This window comes from Hoplias malabaricus, chromosome 9 (assembly GCF_029633855.1).
Source record: "Hoplias malabaricus isolate fHopMal1 chromosome 9, fHopMal1.hap1, whole genome shotgun sequence".
Lineage (NCBI taxonomy): Eukaryota > Metazoa > Chordata > Actinopteri > Characiformes > Erythrinidae > Hoplias > Hoplias malabaricus.
The window spans coordinates 42,060,090-42,084,069 of NC_089808.1; the positions used below are offsets into that span (position 1 = coordinate 42,060,090).

At 44.7% G+C, this 23,980-nt stretch overlaps 1 protein-coding gene across 2 annotated transcripts in view; it reads right to left on the reverse strand.

The window, feature by feature from the left end:
• Positions 1–5,176: 5,176 nt before the first annotated feature.
• The window catches only part of tnn (tenascin N), a 47,263-nt gene continuing 28,459 nt past the window's right edge, over positions 5,177–23,980 (reverse strand). The window contains exons 8-16 of one of the 2 annotated variants that reach the window (XM_066681433.1): positions 19,928–20,191; positions 15,813–16,076; positions 15,409–15,539; positions 15,192–15,330; positions 14,064–14,215; positions 13,154–13,250; positions 12,780–12,944; positions 8,498–8,661; positions 5,177–6,679 (exon numbers count right to left, since the gene is read on the reverse strand). In XM_066681433.1, coding sequence (XP_066537530.1) covers positions 6,557–6,679; positions 8,498–8,661; positions 12,780–12,944; positions 13,154–13,250; positions 14,064–14,215; positions 15,192–15,330; positions 15,409–15,539; positions 15,813–16,076; positions 19,928–20,191 — 1,499 coding nt within the window. In that variant the 3' untranslated portion in view covers positions 5,177–6,556. The remainder of the gene's footprint in view (positions 6,680–8,497; positions 8,662–12,779; positions 12,945–13,153; positions 13,251–14,063; positions 14,216–15,191; positions 15,331–15,408; positions 15,540–15,812; positions 16,077–19,927; positions 20,192–23,980) is intronic. The other variant, XM_066681434.1, reaches the window with a different exon arrangement.

Below are 23,980 nucleotides of genomic sequence, written 5' to 3' on the forward strand. Positions count from 1 at the left end.
ATGCTATATGTACACATAGCGTAGTACAGGTGTAAACAATAAGGGGCAGTGCAGGCGATCAACAGCATTACAATGGCGGGAAGTTTGGAAGAAGGCTGTGTCAGAGTCAAATCTGCAATCACCCGTGTCTTTCTCTGGTCTGCCCTCTAGTGGGAGCCTCCAGTTACAAGCGTAGCACATAGCCAAGTAAGTGAACAGTTATCCACAACAGTAGAGCATGGTGCGCTAATCCAAGCTGGGATTTTTAACTTTTCGACCACTATCTCTAAATTATAACCTTTTACACTCTTTTTCACAGAATTATTGAATACTGGGTCTGAGCACCTAAATGTTCAAAAAGCACAAATGATTAGATAAATGTGTTGTTCATTTTGAAATTTATGATAAAGAGCTAAATGATAAAAATGAGAAGCCCATTGTTTGAAGGTGACCCAAAAACCAAACACTTATCACTTATGATTCCTAGATTAAAAATACTGTAGAACTTATGAAAGACTGTGGAATTAGTGGTTGTGCCCTTGGTTTTCTCACGAGTATGGGGTCATAAGACTGCAGGGTTACTAAATAGTGTCATTAAATCCTTGGCCTTTGATTCCACCTGGTGCTGCTGCAGCATGATGTGGCTCTGGGGTTAATTATCAGAAGTGTTTGGACAGTCTGTTTGCCTTGGGTCTGCCATCACCACTTCTGCAGAACTATCTTCAGCCTCGCTGAAGCACTCCAAGCTATCAGTGCAATCATTTAACACAACCACAACATTTTTATTATGTGCTGCTGTCTTAACCAAAGCTGTGCCACATGTACACACAGATGTTTACACTGTTATGAAATACCTGATGGATAAAGACATCACAGTTTTGAAGAAAAGACTTCATCGAGTTTCCTTTTCTCTTTGTGCTGCACTTTAAACACATGTTGACCTTCAAGGTTATTTAACCATCACAGGAACACTAAAGTATTTCTGAAAATGATTTTCCTGTCCATATGCTGAATTAACCAGTTTATGCTCCATAGAGTGGGTCCCCTTCATGTTTAAAATAGATTTAGTACACAATCTCTGATACGACCAAGCCAATAGTTGTTTGTACAATGTCTGCTTCTTTATGTGAAGTAGAGTCATTGCAGTAAATGAAAGAGCCCTCCCCATCTTCATTTCTGAAAGACTCTGCCACTGCTTTTTGATTTTCAGAATTTACTTTCAGCCAAAGGGGTGACAACTAATTTTCTTAACGACACCTAGTTTAAAAAAGCTACCTAACAACCGTAAAATAAACCTCAAAGGCTCAGTAATGTTTCCATTAATTTCACAGGCTTTTAATTTAGGAATTAATTGTAAGATTCACTAAAAGCATCATGTAAACGGATAACAGGTTTATCAGCTAATGACTTACACACTATTTTACTGGAAATTGCCACTTAAACCTGCCCCTTAATAAAACCGTTTCACTCGTGGATCACTGATACACCCTTACACACTGTTTGCCATGGATTAATCCAATAAGAAAATATATAAAAACAAATTAATTACTTTGGATGTTGGAAAGGCTGAGCTGCTAATGACATTATTGCATTTGTAGTTCTTTGCTTATTGAACCAGTCATCTATCTATCTATCTATCGTTACACGTATATAGCACTTTTCTAGATACCCAAGGACGCTTTACAATCCACACTGCTCAGAACACTCAATCCACACACTGGTGAGAAGCGGCAGCCAAACGCGCACAGCGTACTCTCGACCAGAAACGACCGTCCACCTGGAGGACTGCATCGGGCACAAGGGTTTCACCCAGGACAGAGCGCCAATCCATATCTGGGCTCACACACATTCACTCACACATACAGACATTCATTCACTCACACAGCAGGACAGTTATTACAGAAGCCAATTCACCTACCCTCTGTCATATATTAGTTTGAGTAAGTGTACTGTGAACTGCTGTTGTGTACCACACTTCACGACACTGTATTGTTTTACGGCATGCAAGAAAAGTGGGAACTTACTGTTGCTGTGTTTTACCTGCTGCCTCGCTATCCTGTTGTGAGTTGTCAAGCCGAATAAAGTTACATTATCAAGTAAACCATTGCTCGTCCATTCTACACCCTCCATGTTTTTTTTTTTTTTTTTTTTTTTTTTTTACTGTGGGAGGAAACCGGAGACCCCGGAGGAAACCCACGCAGACACAGAGAGAACATGTAAACTTCACCCAGATGGGACTTGAACCCAAGATCCCAGCGCTGGGAGGCGAATGTGCTCACCAACGTGCCACCCAGTCATCTAAGTTTCTTTTAAGTGTAGATGTAGCATTTAAATCACTCATAAATGTATATATACAATCACAGTACAGAATACACGTTTTAAATAACTATTCATGGCGTAATTTTGTTACGATTTGCAGCTTGTTTCAGTGTGTAGAGGAAATGCACTTTGTCCCACAGAGCTGTGGTGGGTGTTTTTCTGATGCTCAGAACTTATCAGATCATCAGCCTTGCAAGCCCTGCGCTAAAGTGTGTGTGTGAGAGAGAAAGAGAATGGGACAGGGATTGAGGTGGAATTGGCCCTTTTCTTACACCAGAGGGCATCAGAACTCCAAAAGTTCAGCTGGTTCTACAGGTTGGAATCAATCTTTGAGGCAGATCCCAGTGTTGCCATAGACCAGAACATAGCCCTTCAGCATCCAATAACCTTGGATTCATATGTATGTGTGTGTGTGCAGCATATAATCTTAATTCAAAGTTTAAATATTCTCCTGCTTCTTAGTAATATTTTTCAACACAAACTGAGTAGTTTGAAAATGACGAGCGAGAAGAATTCATCACTGAATTTAGGAGTGTTTGAATGTTGAATTACACAAAGGTGTACAAAGAAGTTTGAAAGCATTTAATACTTTCCTTAGCTCTTGAAAATGATTTTATGTCTTGTTTTTCAAAGAAAAATTAAATGAAAAATTAAAGAAATGGAGTGAGAGCTATTTCCTGCTTCACTCAGATGTTCACAACTAAGCCATTTTCTAATCTTTGTCTCACAGCTAAATGGTAAACACTGATCCTGGGTCTGTGTGTGCTCAGTCTGGAGAGTATGGCTGTTGTGATTTCTGCAAACCACCAGATGTCACTGTTTTAAGCCTTTAAATCTTCTGGCCAATCAGGATGAAGCTTCAAAGCAGTCTCCACCTGTCTGGGACTTGAGTGATTACTAATTGGAGTCGGTTCAGTTCAGCAGTTTTCCCAGCAGTCTTGTTGCTTTCGGAAAATAGGACTTTATTTTGTTGTTATTTTGGCTGTTGTCTTTAGATGAGGCTGAATTTGGGTTCTCTTGGGTAAATACCCCAGGTCCATTCAGTAAGGGGCAATAACTGAATCCGTCTGAAGTTAAAAAAGAGACTTTCCATTCAGTCCACTCACATCTGAAAGGGCTTGGTTCCAGTCTATGGCCAGTGTGATCATCTTGAAGAGATGTTGAGCAAGGTCTATGAGGTGAGTCAGAATGTTTTTTTGCTCTCTTGTGTGTTTGTCACCTCTCATATGAAGAGCCATGGTCCTGGTCTATGGAGGCCACCTGTTTGTTTGGGGCAGGATTAATAGCTAGATGGTTGCTTTTAAAGTCTTGGTTCAGGTCTGTGGAGCTAATGGGATCTTTCTAAAATGTTGAACTCCATTCCAGGAGACTCCAAGATTCCAAGAGGGCCAGTTCGGTCCCATTACACCCCCCCCCCCCCCCCCCCACACACACACACACACACAAAATCCAAGATTATTGGATGCTGAAGGGCTATGTTCTGGTCTATGGCAACACTGGGATCTGTCTCAAAGATGGATTCCAACCTGTAGAACCAGCTGAACCCAGTTTTGGAGTTCAGATGGCCTCTGGAGTAAAAAAAAAAGGCCCAATTCCACCTCAAACCCTGTCCCATTTTCTCTCTCTTTCTCTCTCACACACACATGAAGAAAACACTTTTTAAAACCTCTAATACATGTCTAATCCATATTTAACTGAAATACACCTACGACCCCAAGACCTCATTTGTTTCTACCACCACCCAAATCATACCTGCTCTGTGGTGGGCCTGACCAATGGAGAATAAGATAACGTAACTAAGTATGTAGAGCAATAGACTACAGCCTGTGATTATTGAACTACTAAGTGCTCTTGTGTGGTCAGTGGAGCTGATAAAATGGACACAGTGTAGAAACAAGGATGTCATAATGTTGTGGCTGGTGCAGAAATAAATCGTTACACGTTTGTCCAGGTTTCTCCATCAAATATAAAGTGAAATCAGAGAAAGTGCACATCGGAGCCTCTGTGAACCAGCTGCAGATAAACTGCCAATAACAGGCTCTAGAGGACATTTGGACCACCAGAGGGCATCTGAACTCCAAAACTGGGTCCATCTGGTTCTACAGGTTGGAAATTAATCTTTGAGAAAGATGTGTTGCCAAAGACCAGAACATATTCGTGTGTGTGTCTGAGTGGGTTTCCGCCGGGTAACTGTCTGTGAGGAGTGTGGTGTGTTCTCTCTGTGTCTGCGTGGGTTTCCTCCGGGTGACTGTCTGTGAGGAGTGTGGTGTGTTCTCCCTGTGTTTGCGTGGGTTTCCTCCGGGTGACTGTCTGTGAGGAGTGTGGTGTGTTCTCCCTGTGTCTGCGTGGGTTTCCTCCAGGTGACTGTGAGGAGTGTGGTGTGTTCTCCCTGTGTCTGCGTTGGTTTTCTCCAGATGACTGTCTGTGAGGAGTGTGGTGTGTTCTCCCTGTGTCTGTGTGGGTATCCTCCAAAAACACACGTTGGTAGGTGGATTGGAGACTCAAGTGTCCATAGGTGTGAGTGAATATGTGAGTGTGTGTTGCCCTGTGAAGGACTGCCACCCCCTACAGGGTGTGATCCTGACTTGCGCCCAATGATTCCAGGTACGCTCTAGACCCACCGCGACTCTGAACTGGATAAAGGTTACAGACAATGAATGAATGAATGAATGAATGTAAATTTCAAACATTCTCCTGCTCTTTTGTCATTTGACAGTGACTGTTGTGTGTCGTATTAAAACACCACAATTGTCAGTTTATTCAACAGAAATGAACCTAAAACTGAAGCAGTGTGAAAAGTGAAGAGTTTATTGGGCGCTGCGTTGGTTCTGAGCTCCATCAGGAAAAAGCTGCAGAAGACTGTGATGGGTTTGTTCTGTTCTTGGGGACAATACTGTGTCCAAAGTTCTGTGTGAGTGTGGGTTTAGACCAGTTACAAACGGGGATTTGTTAGAGTTCAGGAGCTCATAGCATCTTAATACTTCATCTTAGTTGTTGTTTTTTAGAATAAAAAGACAAATCTTTAAAACGATGCAATGTTTGTATTTTGAATTACGATGATGTTTTACAAAAACCACTTTAAAACAAGCATTGTGCTGAGGTCAGGAAGGTCATCAATCTCTAAAGTGACTGTCAGATCAAAACCTCGTATCTCCAAGGCAGCAGATATAACCGAGGTTAAAGATATCATTCCTAACTTTGAACAGAAGTTAATGGAAACTATGAGAGTTCTAAGCAACTTTCATTTTTATCAGTTCATTCCTAGTGACATTATCACACAGTGCACAGAACATACACCAAAAAAATAAAAATGCAGATACAAGGTTGTGTTCTGACAGCATCTGGATCCTCATCATCATCTTTATGAAGGCCTTCAGACGTGTGGAGGCCACGGCAGCAGAGAGAGAGGACAGGGAGTGATGCGTCTGGTTCCATTCACCACTGGAAAGAAATCAGAATCCACAAGCTTCTCGAGAATCAACCACTTCACACCTGTGTCCACACCTCACACACTGAACTCAGGAAGGAGTTTCTCCTTTAATGACGTCACACATGATGATCATATTTTATAACAGGTCTTACAAATCTGGACAGCGTCTGAACCAGAGAGTGGCTTTTCCTGATTAGAGCGGTTCTGACCCGGGTTTAATCCAGAGGGGTCTGAGGACACATCCTGAGACTCCTGTGTTCATAACGCAGTATAAATGCATTATACACTTCGTTTATGTCATACATCCCACCTATAATACCTTTAAAAAGCCTGATCTGAGCTTGTGCAGTCACGTATAAATAGAGATAATGAGATATAAGCCACTTTATTAGGTGTGACAGATGTATTACTATTATTACCGTAGTGTAAATATGATAACGCTCCTGGTCCGAACATGTGTCTGCGTGACAAACACTAACATCCTGAGGTCATGAAGTGTTATGACTTCATAGAGGGGCACTCCTTTATTAAAGTGGTTATTTACTATTTTCATATCTCACACGAAGCAGTGCTTTACGCTCCACAGAGTGGGTCAACCACGAGAGAAATGTCAGACCCATCCAGGGCCACTAGGTGTCAGTATAACATGCAAAGGAACCACAGGAGAAAAAATATTTATATATATAAACATACAAGCTAGTCCCGATTACCGTAATGTATTGTGTATGTGCGCCATATTAATGCATCTACAGGGCCTTATGGAAACAGGGGTCAGAGGAGATGACCTTAAGGTCACCACACTCTTCTCTTCAGCGGATGTGATTGTCATTAGGCAGCGGTCCTCCTCTTCAGTGACCTCCTCTTCCTGCTGGCGGTGGATACGGGCCGTATCTTTATCTCGGTGAAGTCCAGAGAGGTGAGGTGACCCTTCCACGGCTCCCAGTTCACGCCCTGGTGGTCACACGTGGAAATGCGGGTTAGTTTCAGCGTAGCATTAAGCAGGTCATCATCTAAAACCTGTTAGCTACACACTGAACAATCACTGTCCACTCTCTCAGCTCCACTGACCACACAGGAGCCTCTTGTAATTCTACACTTATAGACTTTTGTCTATATGTTGCTCTGCATACTTTCTTTCTCCCCCTTTCCCCCCTGTTCTTCAGCGCTCAGGACCCCCACAGAGCAGGTGTGATGTGGTGGTGGATCATTCTCAGCGCTGCAGTGACACTGACGTGGTGGTGGTGTGTTAGTGTGTGTTGTGCTGGTGTAGAGTGGATCAGACACAGCAGTGCTGCTGGAGTTTTTAAACCCCTCAGTGTCTGGACTGAGAACAGTCCACCGACCAAAAACATCCAGCCGACAGCGTCCTGTGTCACTGATGAAGGACTAGAGGACGAGCGACACACACTGTGCAGCGACAGATGAGCTACTGTCTCTGACTCTACATCTACAAGGTGGACCAACGAGGGAGGAGTGTCTCACAGAGTGGACAGAGAGTGGACACAGGGTTTAAAAACTCCAGCAGCACTGCTGTGTCTGATCCACTCTACACCAGCAAAACACACACTAACACACCACCACCACGTCAGTGTCACTGCAGCGCTGAGAATGATCCACCACCACATCACACCTGCTCTGTGGGGGTTCTGAGCGCTGAGGAACAGGGGGAAACTTGCGTTTAAAAAGTATGCAGAGCAACAGATGGACTACATTCTGTAAGTGTAGAACTACACAGTGCTCCTGTGTGGTCAGTGGAACTGAGAGAATGGACAGTGAGAGAAGAAACAAGGTAGGTGTTCCTAATCCTAATATATACACACACACAAGCAGACATGGTAGACTACAGTGCCCCCTGTTGAGGCGCAGGGTTATCGCAGGAAGTGTGACCTGATATAACACCCCACATGAATGGCCAAAACATTAGAACCATCACAATGTGGTCCTCAGATCCCAGTGTAAGCCCATAAACATCCGTAGTACCACCAGCACAACACAGACTCCTATTACCCTCAAATACAACACTGCCAGCTGCTCCAGCTGCTCTCCTCCTGAGAATCTGGGATAAAGTTTTACAGCTTGTTAAAGTCTCAGGGAGAAGCTCCTGATGCGCAGAATGCTCTGGTTCTGGGCAGAAACTTCCTGTGAGTCTGTGGAGTTTATGGGAGCTGATCGATCCAGGGCACGGCTCTCCCTCTTTCTCCGTACAATAATTGGACATTTTCTCATGGAAATCGGTTCTCTCTCTCTCTCTCTCTCTCTCTCTCTCTCTCTCTCTCTGTGTGTGTGCTCTGACGTTATGAATGGCAGTATGAGCTTTACTGCACGGATGGCGGCCCCTGGTGGCCATGACCCTGCATCAGCAAGATAGAGCAGCATGAATAATAATAAAAGTATAAAAGGTGGCAGATCTGTCCTTGAAAGCCATGATTTTACGACAAATCTTAACTGACTGAGATGGTTAATAAACAATCTTTGAAAATAAATCATCACCATCACAAATAAGGGGCAAGAAAGTGTGTCGGAGGGTATTTAATCTCCCCGGCACTAGACTGTGGTACAGAAGCCTCTTCAATACATTTGGGGCATTTTAGAGTGGCACTCTCACACAGAACTAAGCATCCAGCTTCATGAACACCCCTCAGAGACCTTGGACAAGCAAGTGCCCACAAGTAATTGGCTAGTGATGAAGAACAGGACAGTAACACAGTGTCTCCCACAGGGAGAGGGCGTGAGGTCCTCCAGGACCAGGGCCGGGACCCACTGCCTTACCATGCTGTGTCTGTTATCCCCGAGCTTGCCGTTCAGGTTGGCGAGGTGGCAGTTCTTGTACCACCAGGCTCCGCGGTGCGTGAGAGCGCAGTTCCCCAAAGCGATGTCATTGTCTGAGTCCACTGTGGAGAAGGGTCTGCCCTGGTGATAGGTCATCGCGTCACCTTAGAGGATTATATAAAACACAAAGTAACAAGAGCTAATGAGAATGTGAATGTTCTCTGCATTTCAGAGTCTCCCTGTAATATTCTCTGTGCTCCAGATTCTCTCTGTAATATTCTCTGTGCTCCAGAGTCTCTCTGTAATATTTTCTGTGCTCCAGATTCTCTCTGTAATATTCTCTGTGCTCCAGATTCTCTCTGTAATATTCTCTGCGCTCCGGAGTCTCTCTGTAATATTCTCTGTGCTCCAGAGTCTCTCTGTAATATTCTCTGCGCTCCAGAGTCTTTCTGTAATATTCTCTGCGCTCCAGAGTCTCTCTGTAATATTCTCTGTGCTCCAGAGTCTCTCTGTAATATTCTCTGCGCTCCAGAGTCTTTCTGTAATATTCTCTGCGCTCCAGATTCTCTCTGTAATATTTTCTGTGCTCCAGAGTCTCTCTGTAATATTCTCTGTGCTCCGGAGTCTCTCTGTAATATTCTCTGTGCTCCAGAGTCTCTCTGTAATATTCTCTGCGCTCCAGAGTCTTTCTGTAATATTCTCTGCGCTCCAGAGTCTCTCTGTAATATTCTCTGCGCTCCAGAGTCTCTCTGTAATATTCTCTGCGCTCCGGAGTCTCTCTGTAATATTTTCTGCGCTCCAGAGTCTCTCTGTAATATTCTCTGCGCTCCGGAGTCTCTCTGTAATAATCTCTGTGCTCCAGAGTCTCTCTGTAATATTTTCTGCGCTCCGGAGTCTCTCTGTAATATTTTCTGCGCTCCGGAGTCTCTCTGTAATATTTTCTGCGCTCCAGAGTCTCTCTGTAATATTTTCTGCGCTCCAGAGTCTCTCTGTAATATTTTCTGCGCTCCAGAGTCTCTCTGTAATATTCTCTGCGCTCCGGAGTCTCTCTGTAATATTTTCTGCGCTCCAGAGTCTCTCTGTAATATTTTCTGCGCTCCAGAGTCTCTCTGTAATATTTTCTGCGCTCCAGAGTCTCTCTGTAATATTTTCTGCGCTCCAGAGTCTCTCTGTAATATTTTCTGCGCTCCAGAGTCTCTCTGTAATATTCTCTGCGCTCCGGAGTCTCTCTGTAATAATCTCTGCGCTCCGGAGTCTCTCTGTAATATTCTCTGCGCTCCAGAGTCTTTCTGTAATATTCTCTGCGCTCCGGAGTCTTTCTGTAATATTCTCTGCGCTCCGGAGTCTCTCTGTAATATTTTCTTTGCTCCAGAGTCTCTCTGTAATATTCTCTGCGCTCCAGAGTCTCTCTGTAATATTCTCTGCGCTCCAGATTCTCTCTGTAATATTCTCTGCGCTCCGGAGTCTCTCTGTAATATTTTCTGCGCTCCGGAGTCTCTCTGTAATATTTTCTGCGCTCCAGAGTCTCTCTGTAATATTTTCTGCGCTCCAGAGTCTCTCTGTAATATTTTCTGCGCTCCAGAGTCTCTCTGTAATATTTTCTGCGCTCCAGAGTCTCTCTGTAATATTCTCTGCGCTCCGGAGTCTCTCTGTAATAATCTCTGCGCTCCGGAGTCTCTCTGTAATATTCTCTGCGCTCCAGAGTCTTTCTGTAATATTCTCTGCGCTCCGGAGTCTTTCTGTAATATTCTCTGCGCTCCGGAGTCTCTCTGTAATATTTTCTTTGCTCCAGAGTCTCTCTGTAATATTCTCTGCGCTCCAGAGTCTCTCTGTAATATTCTCTGCGCTCCAGATTCTCTCTGTAATATTCTCTGCGCTCCGGAGTCTCTCTGTAATATTCTCTGCGCTCCGGAGTCTCTCTGTAATATTTTCTTTGCTCCAGAGTCTCTCTGTAATATTCTCTGCGCTCCAGAGTCTCTCTGTAATATTCTCTGCGCTCCAGATTCTCTCTGTAATATTCTCTGCGCTCCAGAGTCTCTCTGTAATATTCTCTGCGCTCCGGAGTCTCTCTGTAATATTTTCTGCGCTCCAGAGTCTCTCTGTAATATTTTCTGCGCTCCAGAGTCTCTCTGTACAAAAGGCTATGTGCTCGAGAAGGAGTGATGTACCGGACTTATTCGCACTGCAATTGTTGCATTCAGGACTTATATAAGAGTTACACCTGTTAGTGCTTATCAGTCACTGTGATGTAGTGTTGTGTGCGTGAATGCCAAATAAGTGAGTAACTATGTTTTATCTGTTGTTAAACGACACCACTTCATGTAACTAAGTTAGAGATTTACTCTCCAAAGTTTATACAGTGCAGTAATCACGTGCTGTTGTTAGAAAGTGGCTGTTAGCGATTAGCCGTTAGAATCGCGTTATGTGTGTGAACTAGAAATACTGGTTTATATCACTACTTAGGCACTCATTGTTTTCTATAGGATGTGAGCATAGAATGTGATAGTGATTATTCTTTGTTTGATTACTTTGCAGCCACACATAGACAATCCTCTACCTACTGAAATATCTGCTAATGTGCAATGTTCTGTATTGCTGCTCTGAATTGCAAGTAAAGAGAGGAATATTTAAACGTCTGCCTCTTTCCTGTGCTCTGACCGGCACCCCAGAGTGAATACCACTAATATAAACCTCGCCTACATTTCAATCAATATCAGCCTTCCCAACACTCTCTGTAATATTTTCTGCGCTCCAGAGTCTCTCTGTAATATTTTCTGCGCTCCAGAGTCTCTCTGTAATATTTTCTGCGCTCCAGAGTCTCTCTGTAATATTTTCTGCGCTCCAGAGTCTCTCTGTAATATTTTCTGCGCTCCGGAGTCTCTCTGTAATATTCTCTGCGCTCCGGAGTCTCTCTGTAATATTCTCTGCGCTCCAGATTCTCTCTGTAATATTCTCTGCGCTCCAGATTCTCTCTGTAATATTTTCTGCGCTCCAGAGTCTCTCTGTAATATTCTCTGCGCTCCGGAGTCTCTCTGTAATATTCTCTGCGCTCCAGATTCTCTCTGTAATATTCTCTGTGCTCCAGATTCTCTCTGTAATATTCTCTGCGCTCCAGATTCTCTCTGTAATATTTTCTGCGCTCCAGAGTCTCTCTGTAATATTCTCTGCACTCCGGAGTCTCTCTGTAATATTCTCTGCGCTCCAGAGTCACTCTGTAATATTCTGCTGTGCTCCAGAGTCTCTCTGTAATATTCTGCTGTGCTCCAGAGTCTCTCTGTAATATTCTCTGCGCTCCAGAGTCTCTCTGTAATATTTTCTTTGCTCCAGAGTCTCTCTGTAATATTCTCTGTGCTCCAGAGTCTCTCTGTAATATTTTCTTTGCTCCAGAGTCTCTCTGTAATATTCTCTGTGCTCCAGATTCTCTCTGTAATATTCTCTGTGCTCCAGATTCTCTCTGTAATATTCTCTGCGCTCCAGAGTCTCTCTGTAATATTCTCTGCGCTCCAGATTCTCTCTGTAATATTTCCTGTGCTCCAGAGTCTCTCTGAAATATTCTCTGCGCTCCGGAGTCTCTCTGTAATATTTTCTTTGCTCCAGAGTCTCTCTGTAATATTCTCTGTGCTCCAGATTCTCTCTGTAATATTCTCTGCGATCCAGAGTCTTTCTGTAATATTCTCTGTGCTCCAGAGTCTCTCTGCAATATTCTCTGTGCTCCAGAGTCACTCTGTAATATTCTGCTGTGCTCCAGAGTCTCTCTGTAATATTCTGCTGTGCTCCAGAGTCTCTCTGTAATATTCTCTGTGCTCCAGAGTCTCTCTGTAATATTCTCTGCGCTCCAGAGTCTCTCTGTAATATTCTCTGCGCTCCAGAGTCTCTCTGTAATATTCTCTGTGCTCCAGAGTCTCTCTGTAATATTCTCTGCGATCCAGAGTCTTTCTGTAATATTCTCTGTGCTCCAGAGTCTCTCTGCAATATTCTCTGTGCTCCAGAGTCACTCTGTAATATTCTGCTGTGCTCCAGAGTCTCTCTGTAATATTCTGCTGTGCTCCAGAGTCTCTCTGTAATATTCTCTGCGCTCCAGAGTCTCTCTGTAATATTCTCTGCGCTCCAGAGTCTCTCTGTAATATTCTCTGCGCTCCAGAGTCTCTCTGTAATATTCTCTGTGCTCCAGAGTCTCTCTGTAATATTAGTTTACTTATAAACGCTTTGGTTTTGTCATATTTTCAGCTTTGACTATGCTGTGTGTAGGTGCGAGGTATAAGATCATGATTCTGAGTCTTACCTGCGTTTCCTCTGTAGTTTCCGACGGTGAGTTTATATTTCTGTTTGGAGGTTCCCAATTTAAAATTATCATAAACAGCATAGGCTCGTTCTGATCCAAGTCCGACATCAAAACGCACTTCATACTCCGTCGGGGTGTTGGTTAGCTCATAGATCTTCTCCAGTCCTGGACAATACAAGCACCAGTGCTCACGTTATAACACGTTCCACTGCACTCACAGAGAAATGAAGTTCTACATTCACATCATGTTTGTGCAAGTCAGTAGTGTGTGTGTGTGTGTGTGTCTTTTTACTTTTACTGCAGGTGGAATCAAAATACAATATAGTTACATTAAATATAAGCACAGTATTTAATAAAATATTAAACGTATATACCAAGCCAGAACTCCTCGGTCAGTTCCCCGAAGCCCTGCGTGTACTGTCTCCAGCGCTTCATGAAGTCCAGCTTTCCAGTGTTGCGTTTCTGGAAAACCTGGGTTCGGCCACAGAACAGAGACGAGTTACTGAACACAGTGTTAATCTACTGCAGAACGTTAGACTTTTACTGAATAAAATCTCCTAGGGCATGAAAGACAGAAATACTTGGATGATCTTAAAATAGAAAAACAGGAAACTCATCAGATACATTAACAAGCTTTTAGATGATTTCACTGAATACGAGTAATGTACAGAGAGGCTGTTATTCTATCTGTGACCTGCTTTGGTCCAAACCCCACGAGCCCCACAGCAGTGTTCTCCCCCTGTGTAAACAGCCCCTGTTCAGAACGCCCGCTTTCAGCACCTGTTCCTTTAAATGATAATGAGCCGCTCGCTGTTCACCCCGACCCCGAGCGCACAGCAGTGAGGAGCGAGGAGCAGAAGCTCTGGTTTTTAGCCGTTTTCACTCTGTTCTCTTTCTTCTCCGTTTTTACTCAGTGCTCTTATTTCTCCGCGCTCGTTGTGTCTGTTTTACTGAGTTTAACCTCGTCTGTGTGCTCACATAAACATGGGTCCAGCGCTGTGATTGGACAGATTCAGATGAGGGGGTGGGGCCATTCTCAGAAGCGGAGCAGAATCAGAGCGGCTTGTTTTATCCCATGTATTCAGACTCATGCAGCGCACTGGGAGGGGGGGTCTTGTTTCACAGTGTGTGGGTTGGTGATCCCTTTAACAGCTTTAAAAAGGGAAAACAATGCCACTGAACAGCTCAGTGCACAGGAGGTGAACACACACTGCTCCAACTCTGTATCTTAGATTCACAGCATCTACATCTGCCTCTTGTACAAAGTTTTAAAAGTTCTCTTACGATCCAGCCGCCTCCGTCCGTGGTCATGTCGCAGTAAACCTGCATCGACCTGCTGCGGTTATTAGCCACGTAGATCGTATACACGCCACTCTCCGTGATCCCGTTCTTCATGATCTGGGAGCAGTCCATTGGGAAGGGGTATGAGATTCCCACTGTCAGAACCCAAAACAGAGGTGGAACACATTAAAGCAGGTTTAAATCTCTCTTCCAGATTCTGATCTATTAAACACACTCGGCCTGTTCCCTGAATCGTCCATTACACTGACACCTAGTGGCCTGGATGTGGAGGGGGTCGCTCTGCGCCTCCTGCAACCAGCAGCTGATCATCACCCAGAGATATTTCAGTCTGGTTCTGCTGGGCCACTGTCCATCTCACATACACTTCAGCTCCAGAGAGGGGTCTTAAGGAACTCATTATTTGCGTGAGGTGTGTTAAGGGCAGAGGAATCTCTAAATAGTGCAGGGCAGAGACCCACCAGGACTGAGACACAGGGAGAGGAGCAGCTGGTAAATGGCTCAAAAAAGAACAGAAAAAGAACATCAAAGAAAAGAAAAGTAAAAAAGTAAGAGAAAGATTAAGAAAAAAATGAAAACAAATGAAAAAACAAAAAATAAATAAAATGGTAAAAGAAAACGACAAGGAAATAAAAATAAAATGACAAGAAAACAATAAGAAAAAAGAAACCAAAGGAAAGTGAACAAAGATGAAACAAAAACATAAGCAACAGAAAAGAGAAAATAATGTAATTTAAATAATAATAAAAAAATGAGAGAAAACAAACCTCAATTAAACAAAGAAGTGCTGCTTTTGGGTGATTTAATGTCAAAAAATTAAAGGTAAAGCTTGGCATTTTTGCCAAAGCCCATAGAATACAGTTCTCTTTGTTAAACTGCAGAGAATCTCTCTGTAATACACACTCTACGGCTAAATGTTCCCAAACACCAGCTTGGACACAGATTCTTCTGAAATGAAGGGTTTTAACTCTTTCACCCCTCCCCCCTTTATTCCTCATTGCTCGCTAGCAGCTCCACATCCTGTCCCAATAAATCTGACCTCAATTACAGGGGAAAACAGTGTAAAAGTAAAACCACGTCCACGTTTCTAACATTGGAAATGGTGTTCGTTACCGGTGCTGAATGTGGTCTCCACAACTTTGCTCCTCTTTGAGCCTCTGTAGGCAACGATGGTGAAGATGTACTTCTTCCCCATGCTCAGTCCAGAGAGGACAAGTCTGGTGTCTCCTGCGGCGAGCTTCTTCTCTACGGCCTGAATAACAAGAACAAGCATATGTTTAATGACACACAGCAAATTTCAGTGTTTCTGACCAGCGGATCCGTCCCTTACCTGCGCGCTGCCGTCCTCAGGTCTGTAGGTGAGGACGTAGCCATTGATCCGAGCCTGAGGGGCCTTCCATGTCAAGGATGCGGAGTCCATCTTGATATCAGTGGCCATTAGGTTCTTAGGGGCATCGATTTCTGCAACAACACCAAACTGTGAGTAAACAATCTGAAGGGGAGTGAAGGGAGACTCATTCATGCCTTAACACAGTGTGATCGGGGATGGCAGACGTCCACAGACACCCTCAGGTTAGGAGAAAGATCTGAGCATGTGCAAATGAAGATCCCCTCTACAAGTTCGCTATGATCTCTACTGTTAAAACGTACTGCCAAAGACATAACGCAAAAAAACGGGACAAAGAAGACGCAGGACGCCAGTTGTGTTTAGTAAGAAAGACGTGTCTGATGAACCTGTCTCAGCGCTGGTCGATGCTTTCCTGCTGGAGTGGGGGCCCTTCACGGCCCAGACGTAGAAGGTGTAGACGACCCCAGGCTTCAGAGCAGTGAACCTGTGGGTGGCGCTGTCTGCTCCCACCCGGACCTCCTGACTGGAGCCATCCGCAGAGCTGTAGCTCAACAGGTAGCCGTCCACGCTGGCCTGTGCCTGCTTCCACGTCAGCAGCGCCGAGTCCTCCGCCACCTCGCGCACCAAGAGGTTAGTAGGAGCGTCTAGTTCTGAAGAGCCATCAGTGAAAGGGTTAATGCTCATACACATCTGTATTAGCAGCATGCAACATCTGGCAGCTCAGTCTTACTGAGAGATCTGTATTAGGACAATGGTCTGTAATTCTACAATCACAGACTGTAGTCTATCAGTTGCCCTTTCCCCCTGTTCCTCAGCGCTCAGGACCCCCACAGAGCAGGTGTGATGTGGTGGTGGATCATTCTCAGCGCTGCAGTGACACTGACGTGGTGGTGGTGTGTTAGTGTGTGTTGTGCTGGTGTAGAGTGGATCAGACACAGCAGTGCTACTGGGTCCTGAGCGCTGAGGAACAGGGTGAAAGAGGCCTAGCAAAGGATGCAGAGCAACAGGTGGACTACAGTCTGTAATTGTAGATGTACAGAGTGCTCCTGTGTGGTCAGAGAGTGTAAAAGCGAGTAGATGAAGTAGGTTTAGACTCAGCACTAAAGCAGGGGGTCAGTGAACACACACCGGTCTCATCACACAGGCATGTGGAGGAGAAAAGAAAGATAAACACTGAGAGCTTCTGCCCCTCCAGGGCTTCTGTTCCCCGCACTCAGATCACAGCGTCCACATCGGGCGTCCCACCGCTCGAGTTATGAGACCCGTCCATGTCTGCTCCGTCCTGTTCTCCACCGAGGCCCGGGGTAAAGAGTATCACTGTTTCCAGTCTGTACCATCAGGCCCCTGGGACACACTGCACATGAGGCTAACATCACCAGGCACAATGCCAAGTGTCCACTAGATGCCCTCAGCCTCCAGCACTAGGCTGTGGAACTGTAGAGCTCCATCACAAAAATCTGGGATCAGCTGGAGTGGCGTCTGTGATGTACGGCTAACACCGCAGCCTCTCAGTACAGTTCTGGCGTCAGTACTTACCAGGGGTTTTAGGACCACGGCACTGAACAAAATAAATAAGATTCAGAGAATAAAGTCAGAACGTTTTTGAGAAAAAAATCAGAAAATATAAAAAGTCTGAATTATTGTTTTCTTTAGTGCCATGGCCTTAAAACTGTGTGGTAAGGAAATGCAGAATCAAGTTCAAGACATTTATTTGTTATTAAAGTTACGTGTAATTAAAGGTTTGCATTGTTCCTGCATCATTTATTCATATTTAAGACATTTTATTTATTCATTTATTGAACCAATCTTTTTTTTCTTTCATTGTGGCAGGTCTGGTCCTCCATACATTATTGGTTGCTATCAAATTCTCACAGCAATATTCCTACCTCTACTGCCAAGCCTTGTCAGAAAAGCAAAGAGCGACCAGCGTAGGCCTGTCACTGTAATCTCACGACCTACTCATCCTACACTGCGTGGACACGTCCTCTGTGATTGGTGCAGACCTCAGTGTTTACTGAGTGAGTGTTTACAGCAGTGTTTCAGCCGCTCGCTCAGTTCTGTTCTGAAACGTTTGAATTAACATTAACCCTGTTTCCGCTAAAGGCTCACTGCTCTTTAACGGGGTGCTATTACACTACCTTTATATCAGAGGCCTAATATTGTCCCAAAATGATAATAATATCGTTTATCACAATTATTTCTGGGTCAATATATCGACCGCAAAAAACGTCTATCGTGACAAGCCAAAAACCCCCATCAGCGCTGACAGGAAGCTCACAGCGTTTGGTCTTATACAGTAGAAGATCCAGATCCAGATGTGCGCTTGTCTTCTCAGCTGGTCCAGCAGTTAAAACATCTGTTCTACAAAAACCACAGCCTCCTTGAAGATGTTTACTATTAAGTACGCCTGCTGTCTTTGATCAGCACCAAAAAGTGCAGCGATATTGAAAACACCCCCACTGACCACATAAATCACCCGTCTGGACATCACAGGACCTTCTCGTGCTGCTGTTGACGTTCCTGCTCCTTAGATCACAGCCAGCTTCAATACTCTTTTATTGTTAGAGACTCAAAAATCACGCTGCAGGGAGAGAGAGTCTATTCAGGACGCCTACGGGTGGCAGCATGATATTGTACTGAATGATCAAGTCTGGATCAAAACCACAGCTCCAGTTCATCCCAGAGCTATTAGATATAACTCCACCACTGCAGAGAACACAGTTCCACAGTTCCACTGCTCACAGCCCTTTAGACCTCGGAGACGAGACTTTGGAGAAAGGGAGAATATTCCAGAAAAGCTTTGGAGTACGGGAAAAGCAGTGTTCATTTCATTTATTCATTCATTCATTATCTGTAACCCTTATCCAGTTCAGGGTCGCAGTGGGTCCAGAGTCTACCTGAAATCATTGGGCGCAAGGCAGGAATACACCCTGGAGGGGGCGCCAATCCTTCACAGGGCTATTTTTATCATATTTTTCATTAATGAAATGAACACTGCGGCACGGTGGTGCAGCAGGTAGGTGTCGCAGTCACACAGCTCCAGGGACCTGGAGGTTGTGGGTTCGATTCCTGCTCCGGGTGACTGTCTGTGAGGAGTGTGGTGTGTTCTCCCTGTGTCTACGTGGGTTTCCTCCGGGTGACTGTCTGTGAGGAGTGTGGTGTGTTCTCTCTGTGTCTACGTGGGTTTCCTCCGGGTGACTGTCTGTGAGGAGTGTGGTGTGTTCTCTCTGTGTCTACGTGGGTTTCCTCCGGGTGACTGTCTGTGAGGAGTGTGGTGTGTTCTCCCTGTGTCTGTGTGGGTTTCCTCCCACAGTTCAAAAACACACGTTGGTAGGTGGATTGGCGATTCAAAAGTGTCCGTAGGTGTGAGTGAATGTGTGTGTGTGAGTGTGTGTGTTGCCCTGTGAAGGACTGGCGCCCCCTCCACGGTGTATTCCCGCCTTGTGCCCAATGATTCCAGGTAGGCTCTGGACCCCCCGCGACCCTGAACTGGATAAGGGTTACAGATAATGAATGAATGATAAAAATATTCGATGATGACCCATGTTTCGATTCGGAAACTAAGTGCAAATAGTCATTTGAAAATGAGAACTATGAAGAAATGGTTTATGCTTTTGCGTGGTTTATGGTTTATGAATAAAAACTAAACACTACAGTGAATGACTGATAAATGACCCATAGTTTCTGATTTAAAAACAGAATATCACAAGGAAATAAAAACAGGAAAATGCTCCGTCTGTTTGCAGTTTTCAGGCCAAAAGTGGATCAATGAAAATGAGTCGACTCCCAAAGAATCAATTGCTCCAGCGTCTAGGAGTCACTCGTATTCACTGTCGGCCAGTGATTTATAGAGTTGAATCTTTTGGAGTCGACTCAGTCTCAGTTTGTGATGCATTCTGCAGCGACTTTGAACTTAAATATTAATGTTATATAAATGTAAAATGGCTTGTTTCATATAATATACTAAAAATAGACTAAAGCTAAGAACTTGCATCACTAATGTAATGTAAATAAAACTAATAGACACTTTAGTCCAAGCACAAAGAGTAAAACTACACAAAAACAAAACGAGCTGCTAAAATAAACACAGCTCTAAAGCCTTTGTCTAATATTCTCCCTTACGCCAGACATTTCCTGTAGCAGTAGACTAAATATTTCATGGCGATACAATGAAAAGCCTATTATTTGTGTGTAAACAGGCTCAAATAACAGTAAAATGCTGGAAAGAAACACATCTGTTCAATCTGTGCCACATGTGTCAGGACTAGACTTTGTTTTCCTCCTAGAGTCCTCCCCAAAGGAAAAGAAAAGAGGAGAAAACATGAAGCTTGAAAACAACAAAAGAGAGAGAGGGATGCTGATTAAGAGAAGAAGGAGAAGGCCTGTTCCTCAGAGAAGATGAAAGCCTTATGTCTGGGTCACGATGGCTTTTCCCGAGGAAGGCAATCAAAGAGAGCGAGGATGAATCCCCCAGCCCTGGACGCTGAGGGGAGGGTCTTACCCGTCTCTGCCTCGGTGGAGCTCTTCCTGCTGGAGCGCTGACCCTTGAAGGCACGGATGAAGATGGTGTAGAGGACCCCTGGCTTCAGGCCCGTCAGCCGGTGGGCCGTAGCGTCCGCTCCGAGCCGTATCTCCGCGCTGCTGCCCTCGGCCGAGCTGTAGCTCAACACGTAGCCGTCGATCTCGGAGCGGACCCTGTCCCACGCCACCGAGGCCGAGGTCTCTGTCACTTCCCGGGTCACCAGCTTCGTGGGAGCGTCGATATCTGTAGGACGTAGGTGTAGTGTCAAAGAATTCAGAGACATCACTGTTGTTTACAGTCAAGAGTAAAGCCCCCCAGCACTGAGCCGTGGAGATGGAGGCAGTTCAGTAGTTTTGTTAGTGTGAGGAAAGTGTCAGTGTAGATGTGAGTGGTTTATCAGTGTAAACTGGGAGCAGGAATAGCGTTCCTTCACACGCTCAGGTCGCAGCAGCCGGCCACTGAAGAAACTGCCCAGTGCTGTCAGAGTCTCATGCCTGGGGTTCGAGTCATTCTCCAATGTCCTCCTTTCTCCCACCACCTGCCCTGGGTTTAGGGGATGTCCCAGGACAGAGTGGACCCTCCTCTCTGAATGAGTTTGTCTAATCTCGTCCTGTCTGTGGCGGAGATGCTGCGGCACCAGCGGACCACTCCATAAAAGATGGCTGATGCCACTACTGCTGCATCAGAAAAGGTCCTCAGGAGTGGTCCCTGCACACCGAATGACCTTGGCCTCCGGAGCAGGTGGAGTCTGCTCTGTCCCGTTCAGTACAGGAATCACCAGCGTCCTGTTCCACCTTAAATGGTGCAGCAGGGGCCAGTTTTTAAAAGGTATCTGAGTAGATTAAAGCAGTCTGGTTGGATTTAACTTGAGAGTTGGGTTTTTGGAAACAGATAAGGTTTGGAGACAGGATCAAAGACTCCATCAGCGTTTATCAGAACCTTGAGCAGAAATCTTGGATACTTTTGATACCGAACACCAGGAAGCTTTTAAACTCACACCGAGAGGTGGACTAAAGCTGAACTGTCACATTCTGAGCACACACTTTGTACACAGTTTAAATAAATAACATTGTTACGGCTATCATCAAATCCTCACAGCTTCCTTCACTTCACTGATGTGCGCACTGCATTCCCTCAGAGCTGTGCTCCGGTGGCTTCCGCAGACAGAGGAAGTGCAGAGAGATGGGAAAGTCATCACAGACCCAGGGAATTCCTCAGTGACTGCAGTGAGGTCGGAGCCTGGTCACTGTTCTCTCTGCCTCGAGGAACTTGATTAATGACCATCAGGGAACACAGGGATCCATCTTTATTAGAGACTGAGGGATGGGGACGCTGGAGACGGTCTGAGGTCTGCTCTGGAGATGATCTCAGGTGGCTGCAGGACCATCTTTACTTTATTCAGTCTACAGCAAAACAACTAGAGGACCCTCAGTTTTATAAAATGGGCACTCGAAGAACCTATAAACAGGTTCTAGGGGCCTCAAGGAACCTTTCCATATGCAGGGATCATTTATGAAAAAAAGAGAGAGAAAGAGAGAGAGAGAGAGAGAGAGAAAAGAATTGAGAAAAGAGAGAGTGAGGCAGAGAGAAATAGAGAGAAAGAGAAAGAAGAAGAAAGAGAGAAATAGAGAGAAAGAGAGCAACAGAGAGAGAAAAAGACAGAAAGGTAGGGAGAGAGAGAGAGAGACCGAGAAAGAGAGTGAAAGAAGAAGAGAGAGAGAGAAAGAAAGAGAGAAAGGTGAAAAGAGAGAGTGTGATAAAGGGAGACAGAGAAAGAGAGAGAAGAAGAAAGAAAGAGCGAAATAGAGAGAAAGAGAGAAACAGAGAGAAAACAGAAAGGTAGGGAGAGAAATAAAAAAGAGAGAGTGAGAGAGAAAGAGAAAGAAAGAGTGAAAGAAGAAAGAGAGAGAAAAAGAAGAAGAAAGAAATAGAGAGAAAGGAGAAAAGAGAGAGTGAGATAGAGAAAGAGAGAAAGTAGAAAAGAGAGAGTGAGACAGAGAGAGAAAGACAAAGTGAGGGAGAGAAATAAAAAGAGAGAGGGAGAGAGACAGAGAAAGAGAAAGAGAGTGAGAAAGAGAGGAAGAGACAGACAGAAAGAGAGAGAGAGAGGAAGAGATAAATTAAAGGTGGAATGGAAAATTCCAATGAGCTAACAGCATGTTTATTAAATGTTGCGTGGGATCATTTGAATTGGTGTGAATAAGTAAATAAGAATCACAATATGTCGTGTTGATCATAGGTTTAGCTTAGAACTGACCAAGACCATAATAATAATAAATTAATGAACACATTACATTCTGTGACACGCCTGTGGACTAAGACTCTACTGAATGAGAACAGTAAGAGAAAGTAAGTCCTCCATAAATAGTGGAGTAGTCTTATGATGGACTCTTAGAGCACGAGCAGAAGGGGAACTCTGGATTTAAAGATTGATTTTACGATGATTTCCCTCAGATTATTTTTGCAGCTCAGGACAAGTCCAAGCAGAGTGCAGACAATAGCCTCAGTCTGTTGGAATGCCAGTGGAACAGAGACTCTCAGTAACTTATTCCTGCCCTTGGACACTGTGTGTCTTCTGTTCACCACTGAAACCACAAACCGAGACGTTCCCAAAGCCACACGTTTCTCCTGTAACGGATCCGGGTGACCTAGCTTAAGTCAGCATACCTGATGTGCACAAACAACCTGTCAGAAAGTTCTGGAGAAAAACACGATCCAGACTGCTCTTGCCTACACTGCACTAAATCATATTTTCTAAACAGAACTGAGCTTTAATGGTCTGTGTGTGTAATTTCTCTGACTCTGAAACTGCTGTGAGATTAAGATGAATATTTCTAACAACTATGAATCCTTTTGTTTTTTTCTCGGACAGGGGACAGTTCTGGGTTTTAATCAAACCCCACGAGCCCCACAGCAGTGTTCTCCCCCTGTGTAAACAGCCCCTGTTCAGAACGCCCGCTTTCAGCACCTGTTCCTTTAAATGATAATGAGCCGCTCGCTGTTCACCCCGACCCCGAGCGCACAGCAGTGAGGGTCCAGTGCAGTGATTGGACAGACTCAGACGAGGGGGCGGGGCCATTCTAAAGTCTCTGCACTTGACGTCAGAAGCAGAGCAGAATCAGAACGACTCGTTTTATCCCGTGTTTTCAGACTTAGGCAGCGCACAGAAAACTGACTGGGGTCTTGTTTCACAGTGTGTGGGTTGGTGGACTCCAGATTCACACTTTAATGTGAACATGCACTGAAGAAGAGAGGGTGTCGTAGTGGCACAGAATGAGTACAGAGGAAAGGAGCGAGGTTTGGGCATTAAACTGTGGCTGTGTGTTGAAAACAGTGGATCCAGGTTTATCCTCTGTGGATGGCTGTGGACCCCTGAGTTTCCTTGTGGTTTGTGAAGTGTATGGAGAGGGCTGTGTTGAAGACTTGCACATATCGGTGCCCTTTATCTCAGAAGAAAGGCTGGACCAGCAGAGGTCTACAGATGTATACCACAGGACACAGATCATTTCTGTGAGGTTCTGATGGCATTCAGCTACATAAGCCTTAGCTGTGGCCATGGAGGATACATCAGTCACATTCTTGAAATCACTCCAAACATAGGCTGAGTTTGAATACCGTATAGGAAGTGTCCCTCATATTGGAACAGTCTTCTATGATGTAGCGGCTGGGAAAAGTAGCCAAGCTCATCCACAGCCTAGGTTTTGGAACACAGCAAAGACTCTCAGGTTAAGGCTCTTTTTTTCGAGCTGCAGAGCCTTCAGTTCATTCTCAGTGGGTTCTAGAAGGACTCGCCCCAATGTGCTTTCGTCACACGTAACCTGTGACATGTTCCAAATGGCTCTCTACTTTATTCCTTACAGTCCTCACTATGTAGTGCACATTATAGTGAATAGGGCACTGATTAATTTCGGACAGAGCGCTGTAGGGATCAGCTCTCTGTACTCCGGATCTACGACTGAATAAAATTGAGAGAGTGAGAAATGTACTGAATTTAAATGGCTAATGATCAAACTGGTCTCTCTCTCTTTGTGA